Source organism: Grus americana, chromosome 5 (assembly GCF_028858705.1).
Source record: "Grus americana isolate bGruAme1 chromosome 5, bGruAme1.mat, whole genome shotgun sequence".
Lineage (NCBI taxonomy): Eukaryota > Metazoa > Chordata > Aves > Gruiformes > Gruidae > Grus > Grus americana.
The window spans coordinates 35,466,461-35,486,778 of record NC_072856.1 but is presented as its reverse complement, the minus strand read 5'-3'; the positions used below and the strand labels follow the sequence as shown (position 1 = coordinate 35,486,778).

The following is a 20,318-nucleotide window of genomic DNA, read 5'->3' as shown; positions in this document are numbered from 1 at the left end:
GTCTATTCCATCTCATCAAGGGACAGGGCTACACCACCTGCCTCCTATATGGCAACTTAGTATCAGAGTCCAGTTTAGTACTCAATGAAAAAAAATAATACTGCAGCTATAGTTAGAGTGAAAACACTTTATTTTTCAACCAAGTTCAAACTCAAACTTGCAGCCATGAGTGCCCACTTCAATTAATTTTCACAATTGCTTCAAAATTAAGTGTTAAATAGCTAGCCCTGTGTTTTATATAGAATTTTCATCCTCCCCTCTCCACTTTAACAATAGATACTCACAGTATATTTAAACTAGAAGAGGAAGAAATAACATCATTAAGTGCTGAAGAATGAATGTGGTGGCAGGAGGGGAAAGAAAGTAAATACTTGCATTTAGTTTCATTCTAAAACTGCAAACAAGCCATGTAGCTAATATGGAATATAAATAAATAGTTTAACAAAGTCTAATATAAGCACCAACATCACAAGCATGCTCAATCTATTATTTCAGTGAAGCTTCATCTGTAGCCTACAACGATTACTGCATGTAGGAAGGTAGACTGAAGACAAAATTATACTACGCTGTCTGGCTTTTACCAAGGCTATTAATAACTGCTTCATTTTTTTCCTCCTCTAATGCAGCATCAGTCCAATATAAAGTTCCTCACACAAGAACAAACTGCTTTCATAAACTAAAGAATTTGCATTGTACAAAAGTTGGAATAACTTCACACCAGTAGCATGATTTGCATGGTTTTGTATTCTGCAATAGTTGACTATGAACCACCTCGTTTCCCTTTGTACCACAAAACTGGGCACAAAACATAGCTGCAAATCTCCACACTCAGACAGACATTCAGTCTTCTGTAAAACTGAAAGATTTGGCAAGATGAACTGGCAAATGCAACTACTTGCTAGTTTCACAATGTAAGCTTTGCACAAGATAATTTCAAGTTTCTACACACAAAAATGTCCACCCTTTCAAGAAAGAAACCCCCACCAACAAAACAACACACCACAAATCAGCACTGTAGCACTTGTCTTCAAAACTTTTATCTCTTTCCTGCAAAATGCATAAGGACCTGTAACTCCAAACCTGCCTACTTCAGATACCAGAACATGAAAATAGAACCTGCTTTAACAGACACATAGTATAATGCAGTGGGCTGATGTCACTCAGCATAGGACACGAGTACTTTTTTTGTCCTTTCTATTCTCCCATCCCTCCTGCACCCCAAGTGTTAAAAACACAGCCTCTGATGACAATAAGGCAACCTACAGAAAGGGAAAGATCATTTTAATTATACCTCGCTGCAGATAAGCTCTTGGAGGGCTGATGCTAATCTTTTAAATATCAGTAACAATTTGTAAGCACTATCAATTAGCCTGGCACTTCAGTACCTGTGCGATACAAGGATGTTCCGCTACAGAGTACTCTTTACTAAGAAAGAGGTGGGACTCCTTCAAAATGGAACTATACATAACCATTACAACACGCTAGCTAATTAACAGGGTAGCTTTCTCCATCTCCACTCTTCAAGCAAGCCATCAGCAATACCTAAACTTTGATTCTTACATAAAGAGAATATTGGGGCAGGGAGTTTCGCTCTGCAGAAAGAGGCTGTTTGCCAGAAGGCTTCTTTAATTTCAGTTTAGGGGGTGGGCAAGTCCTAGTTCATGCTTCAAATAAAAACCCTTTCAGCAAAACACCCTCAGATACTCTCAGCAAACACTGAGGCAGAAGACATACTGTTTTTCAAAGACATTAATTTCACATCAAGTGGTATAACATGAAGAACAGCTTTGCGGAGGTATCCTTCATCCTCAAGTACATACATGCTTCTGCATCACAAGAACACACAGGACAAAGGATTAATTCTGCCTGGATCTTTTGACAAATCCTAGAAACAGCATTTTCAGAAAGAATCACATGACGATTAGTATTATGCACATGACTGTTCATAAGCTTAATTAAAATTCACTGAGACAACTACATGGATTTCATGGAGTTACACAGCTATTAAGACATTTTACTCACGTCACCTTTGAGCAGATAATATACATATACATTCTATTACAGAAAACAGATTCCTAGCCATTTGAGCACTAAAGAGCATACAACAAGCTAACCCTGAATGTCAGCATGACTAATTTAAATGAGTTAAGATCATGACAGAAAAATAATTTTATAATGGAGGGACCAGAATCCTGTTCTTACAGTCTAGTAGCTGCCTGAAAATAGTAAAAAAAGTAATTTAAAATAAGGCACAGGTACTAATGACTTAATGTTTAATACTGTATTATTGATGCTGTCAAAATACAACTTTTGGCAGTTAAAAATAATGCATTATTTTATTAGATTTCTCAGTAACAATCCTCACATCAATCTTACCTTGCCACTAGAACAAAAGCACCATCCACAGTTACGATTTGGTAGATCCATGGCCACATGCAGAATTCATTATAAGCCCATGTATTTACATCTACAGTCAAGCTGCATTTTTGAATACTAGAGTATTTCACTTTAATCAGTTACAATTATTACTTCTTGCATTATCAGAAATAAATGGCCATAAGTTACTTCATTTTGTCTATTAAAAAAACACGAGAAAAAAAATCTGAGTTTCCATCGCCTTTACAGTATTCTCCTTGAGGAATAAGTCTAAGGGTTTCAGCAACTGCTACCCAAATTACAAAGCTAGTCTCTCCATCACTTTTATATTTAAGTGCTCAACAGAACAATAAAGTAATAAAATTTTTAATTGACAGTAAGAACATTTGAAAAGTAGTAAGTTCCATCTCAAACTTTTTTGAGTGTGAAATACCTCCAATGGTACATAACAATTCTAGCAAAAAGAATTTGGCTATGTGCCTATCTCGAGATTGTCCCACAGAGTTCTCGGGTCTGGGATGTCCCAGAAACTCTTCCCTGTAGCTGACTGTCCTGGGAAGCACAAAACCTTTGGTGGTTTAAAGAGTATTCAAATAACCAAAAGCACCAAGTTCTGATGACAGATTTCTAGTTGGCCTTCAGAAGTCAGCATAATGATATGTAAATTAAATACAAAATGAAGCAACAGGAGGCCTAAAGCTGTTGACCACTACAAGAGTTTAAAATTAATTTATTTCATCTGTAAAGCAAAACCCACTTGGGGCTACCAAAAGACTTTTCTCCTGCACAACAATAAAAGTGCATATGCTTAATGCTAGGTATAAAAACAACCCTTCTAAGTACTTAGTTTTTTAAGGAAGTAGACTATTTGGCGATACATGCTGTGCATGTATATTTATGTTTTAAATGAACAGCTGGCACTTCATAAATTTTAATTGGAAAAGCATGCTTCCTAATCACAAAATAAAAAAAGGCAATAGCAAACCTAAAATCAAAACTGCCTCAGAGCTACTAAGCTATAGCTTTTAAATTAAGCAAGTACAGGATAGCAACAGGACAGTAAAAGAGTTTATAGTTGTATTTTCAATGCTATTGTTGGTATGAATTTGCCATCATTGGTCAGGCTAGAACTTGATTGATGTTGCAAAAGCTCTTTGTCGGCTTCTTCAAGGAGGTAGTATAAAAAGGGTGCGAGTTGAATAATATGGCCTCATCTGGCTGTAAACATTTCAAACAATAGACATAAATATCTATGATAAAAAGCACTGTGGAAGAGATTATTCTAGAAATTGGTTTTATGAACTTGAAAAGAAAAAACAGTAGATACATTTAATATATTTACTTATTTGCATATAGTTTAAATGATACAGAACAAGATTACTGTGTTAGAAATCCACATACAATATAAAAACATTTGTTAGACATAAATTCACCATTCTGCTGACATTTGCAATAACTGTTTATCCAAGCTTAACTTCAGGTATTTATATTTTTCATACATGAATTTTTGTATATGTGCAATGTTTCGTTAACTACACAATGTGAAACCCTGATTTTTGTAGTTTTTCATCACAATCTGAATATAATAGCTATTTGCATCTTAACACATTGGCTTTTTGAAACACTAGTAATTAAGGCATCTTTGCTGTATAGTTTCTCAATAGTGCAAACAAAAACTGTCTTTAATAATTTCATTAAAACATAGAAGAAATTGAATATTGCAAAGTTTTTTTAGTGTAATTTGAAGATAGTTGTGCATTTTGGAGTTCTTTTGTGAAAGAAACATTTAGAAAGCTCTTAATGCTGATTGCTTTTGTTGGTTCCTTATAACTGGTTCTGCTGTCTTGTCTTCATGACAATATAATTCATCTTCTTTTATGCGATGTTGTAGTAAAATACAGTAGCATTTAAATGGATACCTAGTAACTGAGTGAATCCCAAATGCAACAAAGGCATACAGTTTTCATAGTGCACTTTCACCTCACTGAAGTAAAAGTTGCTCCTACTAGACATTTTTCCACTTCAATGTGAAGTAGATTGTTAGGATTGTTAGTGGTTTCATTAAACAGCTTGACAGTTCAGTTCTCTTCTGCCAGTATTTCTCAAAAGGCTTTCAGAAACAGTACATATTTCAGGGATACTTTAGGGGATTGTTTCACCACATAAGCACGCATAGTTTCCCAATCATGTCAGTGTAGCTGTAATAAATAAGCATTTACATCCTAGAAGGAAGAAAAAAAAGGAGAAAGTGTTTGTCACATTACTTACAGTTGTAACATTGACTGTGTGTCTGAGGCAGGGTAACCAATCAGGACCATAATACAAGAATTATTATAGTTAGTCCAAATTTCAGAACAAGTTATCATCAATTTCAAGATTACTTTCAATTAATGCTTTCAATGGCATTTCTTTATGTACTAAAAAGCCTGCAAAAACAGTAGGATTAGCTTCCAAAGCCATCAATTTAGTCTGTTTTTCCTCTGCTCCCTGCACACACAGGAAAGCAAATCGTCATCATGAGATCATGTATTTGAGACTTGTTTACTAAGAGTGATATCCCTTCACTGCATGCGTACTACTCCTTTTGCTCCAGACTTGTTCAGGTGGCCTTGGTGAAAATCTATCCTGATATACATTAAGTAGGCAAATGAACAGAAAGGGAACCTGAATCCTAGAGAAACAAACTGACACTGGCTATAACTGCTATGTTGATCTACCAGAAGAACTAGGCAGTCTATATTACAAGCTCCCATTGCTCTACCAGTTGGGAGTTAGAACTCAGTTGTTCTCCATCCCTGCTGACTGAAATTCTGCAAAAGTTTGTAATTATCTTGTAGAGACATCAAATTTGAAGTCAGAGGTGCACAGCAGTCCCAGAAGAACAAGAAATAACGTGTTTGATACAAAGTGACAAATTCTGTACCATAGAATTACAGATTCCACAAAGCTGCTTCAGATATAAGTAAACCATGCAATCTCCAAGTTCTTTTCAAGTTCACTCAAATCCTGCACATAACAAAGCATCTGCTTTAAGCCTTTTCTCACTGTCTACTTTCATCAGGTTCCACCATGCAGAGAGGTTTCTTACTCAGTATGACTCTTGGTGACAACCTCAGGAAGCCATGTTTAGAGAGATGAGTATCATGAGCAGCAAATCACGCATTTATCAGACACCCTCATTATATTACTGACCCCACAATGTATCAAGCAAGGCAAACAGGCATTCACTTCAGATGGAGACACTCTTCTGCTCTCCACGAACTCATTTTCTAAGCATTAGGTCAGCTTTCGAATTTAGTATGTTGTCACTTGCCCCAGTCACCTGATGTGCAAATACTAACAACATTGCTGGGCTAAGATTCTCCATGCTGCATTACACTTACAACAATCGGTACAGCAGATTTCAGAGAAAACATCCCTCCTTTCAGTCTACCTACTAATCTGGGCCCTTTTTTACATCGATTTTAAGGCTCATTACTATTAGCTATTTTATTACTAAGGAGATGCTTTCTCTGTAAAGAAAAAAAGGATAAAAAATTCAAACCACACTACTGTTACCATAGGGAATACACTCGACACTTCTTTAAAAATTGTGCAATATAGTGGAGTATTAGGGGAAGATAAAGTAAAGGTGTTTCTATCCATCAGTAGTTTAGTGTACTTAACATCAAATGAGAGGAATACTGCAAGCAATACAGCTATGTTCATTACTAAACACAACTGGAACTGGATTACCTTAGCTATATTACCAGTATATCCTGGAACCAGAGTAAGATGATTCTCCTGTTCCCATAATCCACTTAATTGTTGTTTTAAAATATTAATATTTCTGAAAAAGAATGAACAACACTTTATAACATATATAGTACATTTCAGTAGACTTTTTGACTGAAATATTAATACTGCATGTAGACTTAGTCTATGATAGATATTTGCACAATATCAGAAAAATTTTGATCCAACTTTTACAGCATTCGTACAATCCATGATATGACAATATTCTACATGTATTAAAACTCCAGTAAAACACCTCCAAAACATGACAATCCTTAAACTACGTTTCCAAACATCACCTGTCTTAATAATGGAAGAACTTCTTTTAAGTACTTTTAAGCTTTTACTTTCAAATTATATTTTTTTTCTCTTTTAGATAAGGTGTGCTCCTACTGATCAAAGTTAAAACAGATTTTGAGATGGAATAAGCTACAGAAACACATTTAAATATTTCCCAATACTGTACTCACCCATCCTCTGCCTTTTCTGTATGTGCAGATAGTTCTGACCACCATCTTTTAATGACAGCCTGAAGCCAGTTTAAACCAACTATCACATATCTGTAAAAACATATTTTACACATTATGCTTTTTCCCCCCGCTTCCAATATCTACAGGTCAGCTAAAGCGTCAAGACAAATTGGTAAGCAACTTAAAAAGCAAAAAGTTTTCTATTCTGGATGAAAAAAAATCTAGACAAATTGGCAAGTTTAAATACATGCCTGTGTTTTCAATTTCAAAGCGGTAAACTGAAGCTGTCATTGAAAAAGCAGAAATTCATGTATTTTGCCTCAAAACTTTGCCTTGATTTCGTGTTATAAAGCATACTAAAACCTCAGTGCTATTCTGGTTCACTGTTTAGGATAAAAAAAAAATATCTGCATAAGGGCAAAGCCAGCACCTCCGGGTTCTTAACCTTGTAGAAAAAGAGGTTTTGCACCACTGGTTTGTTAAAGGAGAAAGGTTCACAGGAAAGCTCCCCTTCAGGTAGGTCTTCCCCAAGAAAGGCAGGGTTGGGAGAAGGAGCAGAGGGAACAAGAGTCAGAGGACTAAACACCATTAATTTCTAGGGCACCGCATAGCCAGGAAGTAGTAGTGTTTTAGAAACATCCAGAACTGATACTTACTCTTCATATTTGCTTTTAAGAAGTGATTTCACTAAAGGCAAAAGATCTACACAGCAGCCAACTGAAACATATGGTTTTTCTTCCTGTAAACTTAAAAAACAAGATTTTTCAGAAGTGCTTGAACTTCAGCATTGTTATAGTGGATTCTTATCCCCCACTTCTTTTTGTCTGTACCTGTTTGTAATCACAGGAAGGCAGTCTACTACTACTCCAAGATCCTGTATCCTAGAAACATTAAGAATAAAATCAGAAATGTTACTAGTAGAGCATAGGTTGAAGTATATGCTTCCACTAGGATTTAAAGAATAAAAGTTACAACACTTAAGGAACCCCTAAAAAATACTGCAGTATGTTTAGAATTGCTACCACTTTAAGAATATAAGAGAGACACTTGGTTTACCTCACTAAGTAGGCTACCAGTTCACTTATACTTCTCCTTCTCCAAAAAGTTAAAGCTACATTCAGCCTCAGATTCCTGCTGAAAAGTACTTGAGCCATAGTTTCATGGTCCTGAGAAACCTGTATATTTTTGAAAATGTAAAAGAAGTTTACTACAAGTTAAATAGCCAGCAACAACACAATAAGCTGCTCTAATATAGTAATTTAGTATATGAAAATATCCTTTCATTTTAGAAATTTAGCTAACATCCTTAAACCCACAAATTTCCCTTAGAAGGGAGTACAAATAGATTGACTACCCAAAAGTTACAATAATAAGGTTTGTAGACACCTTAAGAGAGGTATCTAATAATTAAATAGAGCATTCATGAGCATCAACCTATACTTCTTACCAACTTTGAGAACTTTTTACTTAGATGACTATTAATTTTGAGAACTTAACAATCTAGACACAAGTAATTACATGTATTATTCTGAACTTTGACAGAAAAGGTTGATTGCTGAAAAAACTTGTTCTCAGAATGAAGTTCAGGTATTTTATTAAAATCCTGGATTGGAATGAACACTGCAGAGCCACCCACATCTCTCAAACCAGTTACAGTCATCTGTAGCCAGTGATGTAGTGTTTAGTTTCTCAGAGGATGAATCTTCCCCAGTCTTCATTTCTTTACCATTCTTTCCACAAGCTCGTTGTTCTAGCTATTCTGCTGCTCCTTCCTTGAAACCATGAAATTCAACGGAGTGTGAGAGTGCCACAGACTCGTACCTCCAGCCCACTGAACTCTCAGGGCTCTCTCTTCACGGCAGCCCACACTTACAGTGCCATGAATAGACAGCATGGTGACAGTCTTCAATCTTATCTTCCCTGCCATGCCTCACTTTAAACACCCGCAAGCCTCAATGGGTAACAAACATCTATGGTGACAGAAATGGAAATCTGAATATTATGGGACTTAAATGGCCTTCACTGTCACAAAACCCATTTCATTTAAGTATCTGATTTTTAGCCAGTTTCAGAAACCCTGCAAGCATTTACTGGGTTTCATCCAGCAATCTTAACAGGAAATAGTCTTAAACAAACATTTAAATTAGTTTCATACACACTGATACTGTTACTGAAAATGGTCCTATCCTACCTCACCAGGTTTTTCCCATCCACACACTAACACTTTCACACTTCAATAAACACACATGTGGCCACGCATCATGCCAGATCACAAAAACCTAACCAGGTCAAAACAATGTTTTCCTTTGCTGCCTGTACAATTTTAACCCAGACAAGCCTGGCAGATCTGAGCTTCTGCGCTAATACAAAGATGGGGAAAATTGGCAGGGCTACTACTGTTGGCAACTGTATCCCTGTAAACTGACAGATAAAGTGTAAATCACAAGACCCAAGTCAATCTATATGTTAAGAAAATTAATCTCTTTGAAAACTTTCTAAACAGCTAACCACACAATGAAAGTACCAGAAATACTTTTTATAAAACTAAAGTTTCTTTAAACTCTACTTACCTCTGAAAAAAATCCACTATATTTGGATGAGGGGCCTTCTGTTTGAGATGAGCCAGAGTCACTAGAATTCAGCAAGTGTGTACGACTGTCATGCAGTTTTGCTGGCAGATTCCCTGCACAAGCCAGTTCATTTTCTTTATTTGCCATGTCACAGCCCCTAGATTTAGGGAACTGCTTCTTTCTGTAACAAGGCTTTGGAGTATAACAATGAACTTTTCTTTTACAATATACAACTTTGAAAAGAGAGAGGGGACTGTTCACCGTTTTTCCAACTGTTATTCTGCAATAATAAAGCAGTATTTTAGTGAAGGTTGCTCTAAACCTAAGTAATACTTTGTGTTAAGTTAAACTATATCATTATGAATTCAGCAGTCAACTTGCATGTTACTAAAAACATTTTATCCCCAAGATATACCTTTCTGACATTTGGGTTATCAGAAGTAAGAGCTACCACCAATATTTTTTTCTTGCTTTTATTAACGCAGACACTCATTATTATGGAATAACATGGACAAAAGAACCAAGTATTGTCAGTAAAATTAAGACTTATCTTCCACTTGTGTCTGCTTAAGTGGTGTAATAAATTTAAAGTGCTTCTTCCTCCCTGCCTCCCTCTCACTTGAAACTCAGACTCTACACAGCACAGCCCTCCTACCTGTTTGTGTATGAAGCCAGCTGTTTTGGAGATTTCTTACCCTGGGAGAAAGGGAATAGAGAATAAAAAACCATTTATTACTAAAAAGGCTCAAACACTCCCACAGTTTGTCAAAAAGAAGTCCCATTTACCATGGCCTAAGTTTACAACACATTCCCTCCCTTCCACCCACTCTTCCTATTCTGCAAGTAAAGCACAGCTACGTTAACCTTCCTATAATCTTCAAGTATTTCACAGTGACCTATAGATGGACGAGCTCTGCCACAGCTGTCCTTGGAGCACTATGGTCAGCCATAGGCTCAGGGTACCTTTGGCAAGGATTGTGACATCAGAGACAGATTCTTTAGTTACTAGCAAACTAAAAACTGTGGCTAATAGAAAAAACCTGGTGGAATCTGATGGCAAAAATGAATTACTTGTCTTACACATACATTCAAAGGCCCATAATACAGCAAATGCTAGTATTGGGAAGGATGACACGCAACACCACAAAAAATAATCAAGAGTACTGTAGACAACACCAGTTTGATTATCTTGAATTCACTCATATGAAAAAGATTAGCACCCTGACACCAATTAGGCTACATAGGATAGTGATATCCCAGAGGAATCACAAAATTCATTCAAGGTTGTGCCACACAGATTAGTAAAACCTTTGAAAATTAAGCAACACAATTTGAATATGAATTTCTAAATACTTTTTTTATACAGTAGTCGTCAATGTTTTAAAGCTTTTTAAATAATTTACTAATGAAAAAAGTAAAAAGCACTAAAGATGCTCAAGTTACAAATATGTATTTTCATATGAAGATGTACTACACATATACTGCAGACATTTCAACTTGAAAATTTATACTACTGTTAACATTTACATTGTGCACATCAGCAAAACAATGCTATGATTTTTTTTGTTACATTGAGTCATAAAATCATGTGGGTTTTAATATATAATATCAATAAACAGACATAAAGGATATTGGCATCTTCACAACTGTTTGAAGTGATCTTACAGTAAGTTTACCTCCCTAGTACTTCCTCCGTACTCCACTGCCTTACTCTTCAGCCAGTAACACCGGTAACAGGTTATGAGAAAATGTTTCTGACTACTAAGAATCCAGTGAAAGTACACGTTACTACTAGACAATGTGGTAGATCAAGCTGTATGATAAAAAGATGACAGACCCATTTCAATGCAGGTATTTCACCTACCCCACCTCTCACTTGTGCTATGTAGCTCACTTGGCAAGACAGAACTTTTTGATGATAGAATTCCTCTACTGAAACAGGTCTTGGCTAGACTGCAGAGAAGTAGGCGTGAGTAAAACTGTATTGGTACCTACTGCTCACGTGGACAATAAGATGCATGTATCTGTGTAGTCATTGCCTGTGCCTATTATAATGCATAGTTTTAATAATATAATTGCTGTTCAAGCTAAAGTCCTTCAGTTTTATCAGAGGACATAAAAACACAAACAACTTACCTCCTTCATGATCTTTTTAGTGGAAGAAGAGATTCTTTTTCTGGGGAGATCAATGGGACAACCTTCAATATGCAATACTTTCTGTTTTCTAACATTGTGGGCTTCAGATGCCATAATCTCTCAAATCCCTGTTTTCAAGGGAAAGATATTTAGTTATAGTTTCTAAAACAAAGTCAGTTAAAACAGTTCAACCATTTGCAAGATGTTCCATCATATAAATAATCCAAGACCTCATCCTTTAGCAAATGTTAGCTGGAGGCCTTATCATTAGTAACATGCTGATAGGCACTTCAAAATTTTCCATTTAGTTTTCTAAATAAGAAAAAATGGAACACAACCAAACCCCCTTAAAGAAACAGATGCAGAGATTATGTTTTCAGACTACCTAGTACACTTGCACTGAGGGTTGCCATACAGACAAGAATAAGGTAATTTCTGAGACTTTCTTCCACATCTCACACCATGAATTTCATCTTCCACATACAGAGAAATAATTGGTCCCACAACTGTTTCCAAGTGAGGAAAGGCAGCTAAATAAAAATAATCCCTGTTTTTCAGGAAGAAGGCAAACTTCATCAAAATAGCAAAGGTAAAGAAATGAAAGATCTCCCCTTAATTTATTGGCAAATACACCCTTCATCCATTTGTCTCAGCATATAACTTTGGCTGGTTTTTATATTAAAAAAATTCTTTATTCTACAGTTAACCAGTAAGAGAATGGCTGAAGTACTTTGCCCTGAAGTATGCAAGTATTTCCACAAGAATCAAAATCAAGATTGAGACACTTGTACGCATGGTTTTGCATTTTGTGTGATTCAGAAAATCCATTGCTTGAGACTAGATTCACAAACTACATCATCATGGAGCACTATTCTTAAATGTTTTCGCAAGACATCCTACCTGACTTTTAAAAATCAACCATTTGCTCCAATTTTATTGTTTTTTCACCTAAATGGCAAAACTCTAGTCCCAACACGAGTGCCCCAATCTCTCCCCTCCACCTTTAATACCAAGTCCTGCCCCTTTTCCTCTATGTAGGAGATTTATCCCACATTAAGAACTTCAGTATTTAAAACACTAAGACACTGAGCACTGAAAGAGCCAGATGGAAAACAGCTTATTAGCCACAGAAGATCTTTCAATGCAGTAGCTAAAGGCCAAACAGGTGGCAGGCTCAAAACAAGGTAGAAGGTGTATTCTTCACATAATGCATATCAAATTCCATATTGTAAGATACAGTGAAAGCAAAAAAAGGTCTTCAAATGCTTCGGTTTTCTTTAGAACAGGATCAGTACTGAAGAATCTTATTTGAGATCTCTCTCAAAAAAAGGAAGATTTACTGACAGAAACCCTTACCCTGTAAGACGGGAATGTGGAGCCCTCAGACCAAAGACTTCAGCAAGTATTGCAAACAGCAGCATTATTTAGGGCAAGACCTTTAACAGTTGGTGGCCCATACTTGTCCATATACAAGGCTGCCTTAAGACTGGTTCATTAACTTGACTCTTTCCCTGCATACTATGGGATGGTGACAGAATAGTTGTCACCCTGTGAGCTCTCCAAGCTTCCAGCCACCAGGCTTATAAATAAATAATAAAGTATTTTTTCCCCTGAAGTTTAGAAGAAATTGCAAGAACAACAAACAAGTTCTCCTCTGCTTATCAGAGTGGTTGAAACCACTATTTGCACTCAAAGCAGGCTATACATTAAAATTTTGAACTTGGAGCACAACACAAGGGCAAACAACTGAACTTGAAGAAAAGCCTAAGCCAACAACCCTAAAATCCAAACAAATCCAGCCTTATACTCAGGCTGATGAAGGCAGAAAGCTAGGAGGACTTGGAAAAGCCTTGAACTTTTTGCATCTCCTGTTTGAGAATGTTGCTGAGGGGAAAACAAACTCCAAAAGAATAGGGAAGCCAACCTGCAACCACCAGAGCTAAACCCCACAGAATCATCCTGTCTGATGCTAAAAAAAAAAAAATTCCATAATCTCTGTTCCTGAAGAATCACTTCTGAGACTACTCCCGTGCAGAAGAGTGACCTCTCCTTACTTGCTTGTTTAATAAATGATCTCTAACTACCCTCCTCTTTCATGCTAAGCAGGAAGCGAGAACCTGATCTCCAATATATCAGACAGCACTGCTAAACTAGAATGCTTTTTACTTAACAGAAGTGTAAAACATCAGAAGACTAGAAAGAAATGTCTTACCAAGGAAACTCAATTAGCGCATCAGTTTTTTAATACTGGGCTCTAAAGAGCCTAAGATAACATCTCAGAATACCTGAACTGGAGAGAGATTATCCTGGAGGGAAAGAAGTTCCCTACAAAAAGCTGAACATGTCCAAGAGAAAAATGAAGAGAATTACACACTTTGACAAATTTGATATAAGAGCATAATGCCCTCTAGCCTCCCAGCTGAACCAGGAAGAGACAACAGACTATCAATTATTTCTTTAAAGACTGTGAACAGAAACCCAAAAGGCCAACAGGTGATCAGATATAGAGGAACATCTGAAGTAGTGAAGTAAAATCCTTACGTCTGTTCACTGTCCTACGGTTTAGAGAGGTTTCCATAGTTTAACCTGTTCTGTGAGGGTCTCTGATGATGCAGAAGCAGCAGTGAACATATAAGCAGTAATGAAATAACTGTGGTGTTAACCAAGGTGCAGAACCTCTCCCTTAAAGCTGACAAAGCACCAAAAAAAGTCACATGTGAAAAATGCAGTCAAAATACAGTCAGTATTTAAAGACAGCCTCAAGGAAAATCCAGACTGACATCTCTGTTGTGCAAATTGGTAAACAATGCAATCAAGAATAGAATTAGTGGACACAAATAATATATTGGGAAAGATTCAATCCGACTGTTTGAATGCAAGTCCTGCCCTGCAAAATGAATAGAATTCTTTGAGAGTATGAAGTAGTATAACACAAATAAAGGACAGCTAAATAACAGGGTCTACCTGAGATTCCAAAAAGCTTCCAGAATTCCCTCACTTAAATCTCCTGTGGAAACTAAGCAACCAAGTGATAAGAGTGAAAGTTTTTGCATGCAGAAATAGCAAAGAAACAGTGATAAACTGTCTAAGCAGTTCCCACACTGAAGAAGGCCACCATGGGAATCCCACAGAAAATCTGCATTGGTTTATGCTGTTTGATATATTCCTAAATTACCTCATAAAGGAGAATGGTAGTTAAATGACAAAGACTGTTGACAATACAAAGTTATACCAGAGACTAAAGATGAGGGCTAATTGAAGAATTAGAGAAGGACTGTGATCTACAATAAGCAGAAGCAATGATTATAGATTAATGCAGAGCAAAGCCTGCGTATCTGCAGGCATGAGGAAATTTTGGTTTCCCATACAGAATCACAGGCTTGAAGCTACTAATTGCCACCCACAAGAAGATCTGGATATATGACAGTTTAGATCATTTGGATTGCTCAGTGCTCCACATGGATCAAGAAATAGTTAGAAAAATAAACGGAACATTGTTGTGACAGTGCCTAAAACTAATTTGTGCCTGTACTTCAAATACTGAGTGCAGGTTTAGTTCTCTTCCCTTCAAAAAGAAGAAATCTAAGAACAAAGGGGCAAAAGACACTAGCTGAAGGCAGGCTCAAAACTAACGAAAGGTGGTGGCTCTTTGTACAAATTATAATTAAGCTGAACTTGCCACAGGATGTTGTTGACCCAAATGCTGACATGGGTTCCAGGGCAGACTGTACAAATTCATAAAAAAGAATACACTGAAAGCAATTAAATTCAGAAACACAATCCAGGTAGTACAGACACATAGCAGAACACAAGCAGAAGAATCTGGTACATCCAAACCTAATACAGTAACAATAAACTTAGTCCACATCTCAAGAAGCCTGCTTCCAAAGGCTTAGTAATACATGATAAGATGCTAGCTGGCCAACAATTAAAAAGACAAATGCTAGAGGATGAAAGGCACTTTGCAGGGCTCTCTACAACTTTCATTCCCTATCTGCTATCAGATATCATCTAGAGATCACTAATAATACACTACCACCCACTGTTATTTTGGGATATATACACAGAGTATTTTTAAACTGGCATTAGATAGCAATTTATATGAGATCACACAACTTACAGCTTAACTTCTTGAATTTTTGCCTATTCCCTTGTGATGAGTACAGCTAGTTGTATTTGTTCAGAACAATTTGTTATATCATTTCATTAAGGCCAATGCAACTCCTTTACTTTGCAAAATGTTAAAGATAACCTAAGGATAGAATGCAAGTCCCTTCAGCTCTACCTTAGCCCTTCATCATACAAGCCTAAACTGTTTTACAACTGTAACAAAGTAGACTGCAAATCTGAACAAAGATGCACAATTTCATTAAGATGACAGGCTCACATTCTACCAATTTCCCGTTTCCCATGGGTGACTTCTCGTGGCAGATGCCAACCCTCCTTCCTCCCCCTTTTACTCACCTCAATTTTCAGAAAACAAAAGGACTAGAGTAACAGCAGCCGGATATCCTGACAAGTCAGCTCATTTGTCCCCAGAGTCAATTGACATTACCTGTACAGAGTTTTCTTGATGGCTCTACTGCTATTTTCTAGCTCTGATCTCTCCCGGATGCAATACAACTCCAGGTCATACCAGAATCAAGCAAAGAAAGTGCTAAAAGGCTTTCAAGCACATTTCTATCGAAGGCAAGTATTAACAAACACTGCCACTCCCTCCCATCATCCTATGTTCTGGGCATGGCCCCCAGAGAGGGACAAACTTTTCTTTGCATGTTATGTAACCTACACATGTATTAACATAATATTAATTTCTTACAGAACAGACTTGAGTACTTTGCATGATAGCAAAGCAAATGTAAAATAACTAGATTCTTAAGTCATCAGTAAATACAGTTTAAAACATTCTTCCTGTCCTACTCTTTGCCCAAATTCTTAACAGCTATTTTTTCCTGTAGCATTCCACATACATATCCATCACTAGTGTTATTGTGATTCTCCCCAACTCCATATTAAATCAAGTGCAAGTTCAAGGATGACAATACCAGACTCAGTGAAAGAGTTAATTAATTGTTACTCCCAAAAGAGCGGAGTTCATGCTTTGAAAGCATTCAAAATAGTTGACCGTTGCTGGTTCCCTGATGTATACCTAATTTCACTAATTATTCACAAATTTAAAATGCTCATGAGAAACTTCCAAGAATGGTTATTCCAAATTGACTTCCAAAGGATAACTTGTCTACAAAAATAAGTTAGCACTATCTCATGATGTAGAAGCGATCCTGTAAGCGTGGTATAATTTCCTTTCATTTTAACTCTGACAAATGTTACAGAATCCATCTGTCTCAGTTTTAGATAGCTTCCACATCTTTTGAATATGAAACAATTTTTTTTAAAACTCCCTTTTTAGTAATTTATGCCCTGACAGTTCACCAGGTGTTAAATACTGAATTCTCTTATAAAAAAAGTGGAGTTCAAGATTTTAAGGAGTATGTTAACACATAGTTTTCGTGTTTTCTGCGACACTAGAAAAAGTATGTCTTGTATGCCAGCAAGACACAATTTTTTAATGAGCTATACCGATCAGGCCATTTGTTCCAGTTTAAAATTTCATGTGTGACCAAAAATTACAGGAATTACATTAAATTTGCAGTAAAACCAAATACTATTTGAGTAACTAGTTAAAGTTAGCTTATTCCTACAATTTAAGCTCATTTTCCTATTACTCTTACATGTGGAATTTGTATGTGGCCCACTGGCACAAGCAGTCATAATGAAACTCCGAAAATGACAGGTCAGAGTTTGGTTAAGTTTACTGAGGATGAATCCAGGTGTGAGTTAGGTCTCATTGTGGAGCTAGCCTATGAGTTTAATAGCTGAACTGTATTCACACTCTGAAAAAAAAGTCAAATAAGTAAGTACCCAGTTTTTTGCATCTGGAGGTACCATTTACAGATATGTTAAACTGTCATAAAGTAATATTACTTGTCAGCATTTTAGTCCTTTCTGAAGTCTTCCTTCACTAAAAGATGCTTTTACCCATTGACTTTAACTTATGAACACTCCAGGAATAATAAGGTTGGAAAAGTTCTATTATTAAAATTATCTGGGAGTTGTTATATAGGAAATAAAATTCCAATACACTGAAGCTCCCACATTAATATTTTAAACAAGCTTTAGGAAACTACTCATAAAATTAAATACAGTAAATTTTTTTCTATTTATTGCTCAACCCAAACAGCTTCAAAAACCTGCAACAAGAATTTTAAATTCAAACCCAGAGAAAGACATACTGGAAAACCCCTCAAGCTCCAAACTTAGTGGAGGCATGGGTACCCACCTCATCCCTACTTGGCCGAACACAGTCTGTGACTACATTTCACATAGCTTAGGATCACATGACTTTTTATGGTATCCTTATGTTACACTTCTATTACTGAATGCAGTCTGTTTATAGTATTTAAAAAGCCTTCTTCATTCATACTCAAGCTCCTTACCCTGGGACCAACATACAAAACTATTAAAATCCCCCTACTTATTTAAATTATTCCAATGGAAATACATTGAAAAGAGGTTTCAAAACTGGGTGAGAGTGAGCATATACATACTACTACAATAATTCATATGTATACTCACATATATGATTTTTTCAATACCTTAGAAATAATATTAACGTACTTTATATGTAAGATATTATAATGAAGTTCTGAGTTATAAAGTTTAGGAATGCAAACCAATGGTAACTTGCATTCAATGAAATAATATTACAGACATTTTAATCAAAACTATATGCGCTGATACTAAATAATTAAAGTGACAGCTTTTGACTAGAACAATTTGTTCTTTCCAATCAGCAAGGCCAAAGACACACTAACCTGCCTTCTGTTATGCTTTAATTGTACTAAACATGGGTAACTACCTTTATTTTTTTCCTTCCCTCACTACAGCCAGAGAACAGAAGGAACAAAAAAACATGAGAGGGGAAAAAGCAAAATTTATGTTCCAAGAAGAGATGGAAGAAAGCTGGTTTTAAGCAAACTGACTTAACCTTGCTCCAAAGCACAGCACGTTACAAAAACAGCAACAAAAAGTTTCTAAAACCACCTTCCAATCTCTCTTTAACAGATCTCACTATGCAGAACTTCTTTATTTTAGATCTAAATTCAACAACATGCCAAACTACTCCGGCACAACAGTGGAGGAAAAAAAAAGAAATCTTAAGGCCTTTTAACAAAGTAATTAATACAGGATATGATCTTCAAGCATCTGAAGATTTCCCACCCCCCTTCCCCCCCCACTGGAATCTGTCACACCCAAGGAATAAAATCCATCAGCAGGCCTCACACCCTGCTTATTATCCTCCCTTTCGGTAGCACTAAAATGCAAGGAGAGTAGGAAAGGCTTATCTACCATTGCACACACTTGCTTTGAGCTGTGGCCGATATCACCATTTTAGAACAAGGCAAAACTGCCAGAGCTCGCTCGCTGGAGACCGCCGCTACTGAAGACAGCCGTGCCGCAGGCCAGCCGGCGGGCCTGGGGGTGTCCCCGCGGTACTGGGCGGTGCACGCAGGGGTGCCGGGCGAGAGAGGCTTGGCGGCGGCCGTCGGGGAGCGGGAAGGAGGCAGCCTCACTCCCTCACCGCCGGCGGCGGCAGCCCGCCCGCGGCCCCCGCCCCCCAGCACCCGGCCCCGGCACATACGCCGAGCGGGGCGCCTCGGAGCCGCACCCGGCCCCGGCAAGGCAGAGCGCGGCCCGGACGGCGCCGCCCGCCCAGCTCCCCAGAGCCGACGGCAAGGTGGAAGGCCTCACCGAAGATCCGTCCTGCCCCCGGTTTCTCAGCGGCCGAAGACGCGCGCCGGACCAAGAGGCCCCCCCCCCCCCCCGCGGCCACTAGGGACCTCGCCCACAGCCAGCCCGTATCACCAGCTTCTCGGCCGCGGCCCAGGGAGCCCTCCCCCTCCCCCTCACTCACCCGCTGCTCATGGTACCGGGCCGGGCCACGGCGAGGGCGGAGGAGGAGCCACGGGGACCTACCGCCGGGGCTAGGCGCCCCGAGCTTGCGCCATTCAAACGGCGCCGCGCTGCATGCTGGGCTGCGCCACGCCCCACCGGCCGCGCCGCGTGGTGCGGGCACACGGCGCCCTCTGGCGGCCGCGCTCCGGGCACCTCCGAGGGGCCGAAGGCCAACCCGCTGCGGCGGCGGCTGCTGCTTCAGCTCAGCTCACCTCACCTCACGCCCAGCCCGCCTCCTGCCTCCTGCGGCGGGGCTGCTTGATAAGCCTCTTAGGGCCGCTGCCTTCGTCTTTAGCGAGGTCGCTCATCAGGGCAGGTCTGCCGCCGCCTTGGCGCCCAGGCTGCCCTCAGGCTTCCCCGTCCTTCCTGCCCGGTGGCACGCTCCGGCCGTCTGCCGGGCCGAGTGCGCCCCGGGGCCGCCAGCCCGCCGGGGCAGCCAGCCCCTTGGCCTGACGGTGCCTCACCTGTGCCTGTCGGGTCCAGCTTCTTGTTGGGAAAAGCAACTCGTCCACCACCACCTTCCCGCCCGGAGTGGAGCCTCCTCAGGTCCAAGCTGGGTTCAGGCGGCCTCCTTGCTTCCCCAGTTGTGCCCAGACTCCCAGGTCTGAGGGCCTTGCACTGCCAGAGCACCCGCAGAGAAGGTGCAGAGGCAAAGGCAGGCCACCTCTTAAGCCGGCTCAATGAGTGTCATCCAGAACCGCAGCTGTCGCTACCACCATGCTGCATTACAGCTTGGTGCTACTCAGTGTAAAGAAAGCCTGCTGGTGTCTAATTATCCTTGAATATTTATGTTGTATCAGGAACCTCACAGCCCTCGCTCCCCATATCTGCAAGCTACTAATGATCAAGCATGGGTATGAGTGTGCGATGCTCAAATGGGCTGAGAAATCCATGCTAGCTCCAGATTATAGCTGAGTATGAATAACTTTAGTATTTCTTAGGCTTGGGTGTCATTAAGATTCTCTCTTTGATCTGA

General features: G+C 38.8%; 1 protein-coding gene across 2 annotated transcripts; it reads right to left on the bottom strand.

Annotated features, from left to right (window-relative positions):
• Positions 1–84: 84 nt before the first annotated feature.
• On the bottom strand, positions 85–19,419 carry KATNBL1 (katanin regulatory subunit B1 like 1). 2 transcript variants are annotated; one of them, XM_054826748.1, is made up of 10 exons: positions 19,139–19,270; positions 11,327–11,454; positions 9,846–9,886; positions 9,191–9,470; positions 7,677–7,795; positions 7,451–7,501; positions 7,277–7,366; positions 6,621–6,710; positions 6,112–6,205; positions 85–4,598 (listed from the first exon to the last, which is right to left on the bottom strand). In XM_054826748.1, the coding sequence occupies exons 2-10, from the start codon at positions 11,438–11,440 to the stop codon at positions 4,566–4,568; spliced, it is 912 nt and encodes a 303-aa protein (XP_054682723.1). In that variant the 5' UTR covers positions 11,441–11,454; positions 19,139–19,270; the 3' UTR covers positions 85–4,565. The 2 variants fall into 2 exon arrangements, with proteins under 2 accessions (XP_054682723.1, XP_054682725.1); XM_054826750.1 differs by lacking the exon at positions 19,139–19,270 and adding an exon at positions 19,302–19,419 and having other exon boundaries at positions 86–4,598.
• Positions 19,420–20,318: the final 899 nt, after the last annotated feature.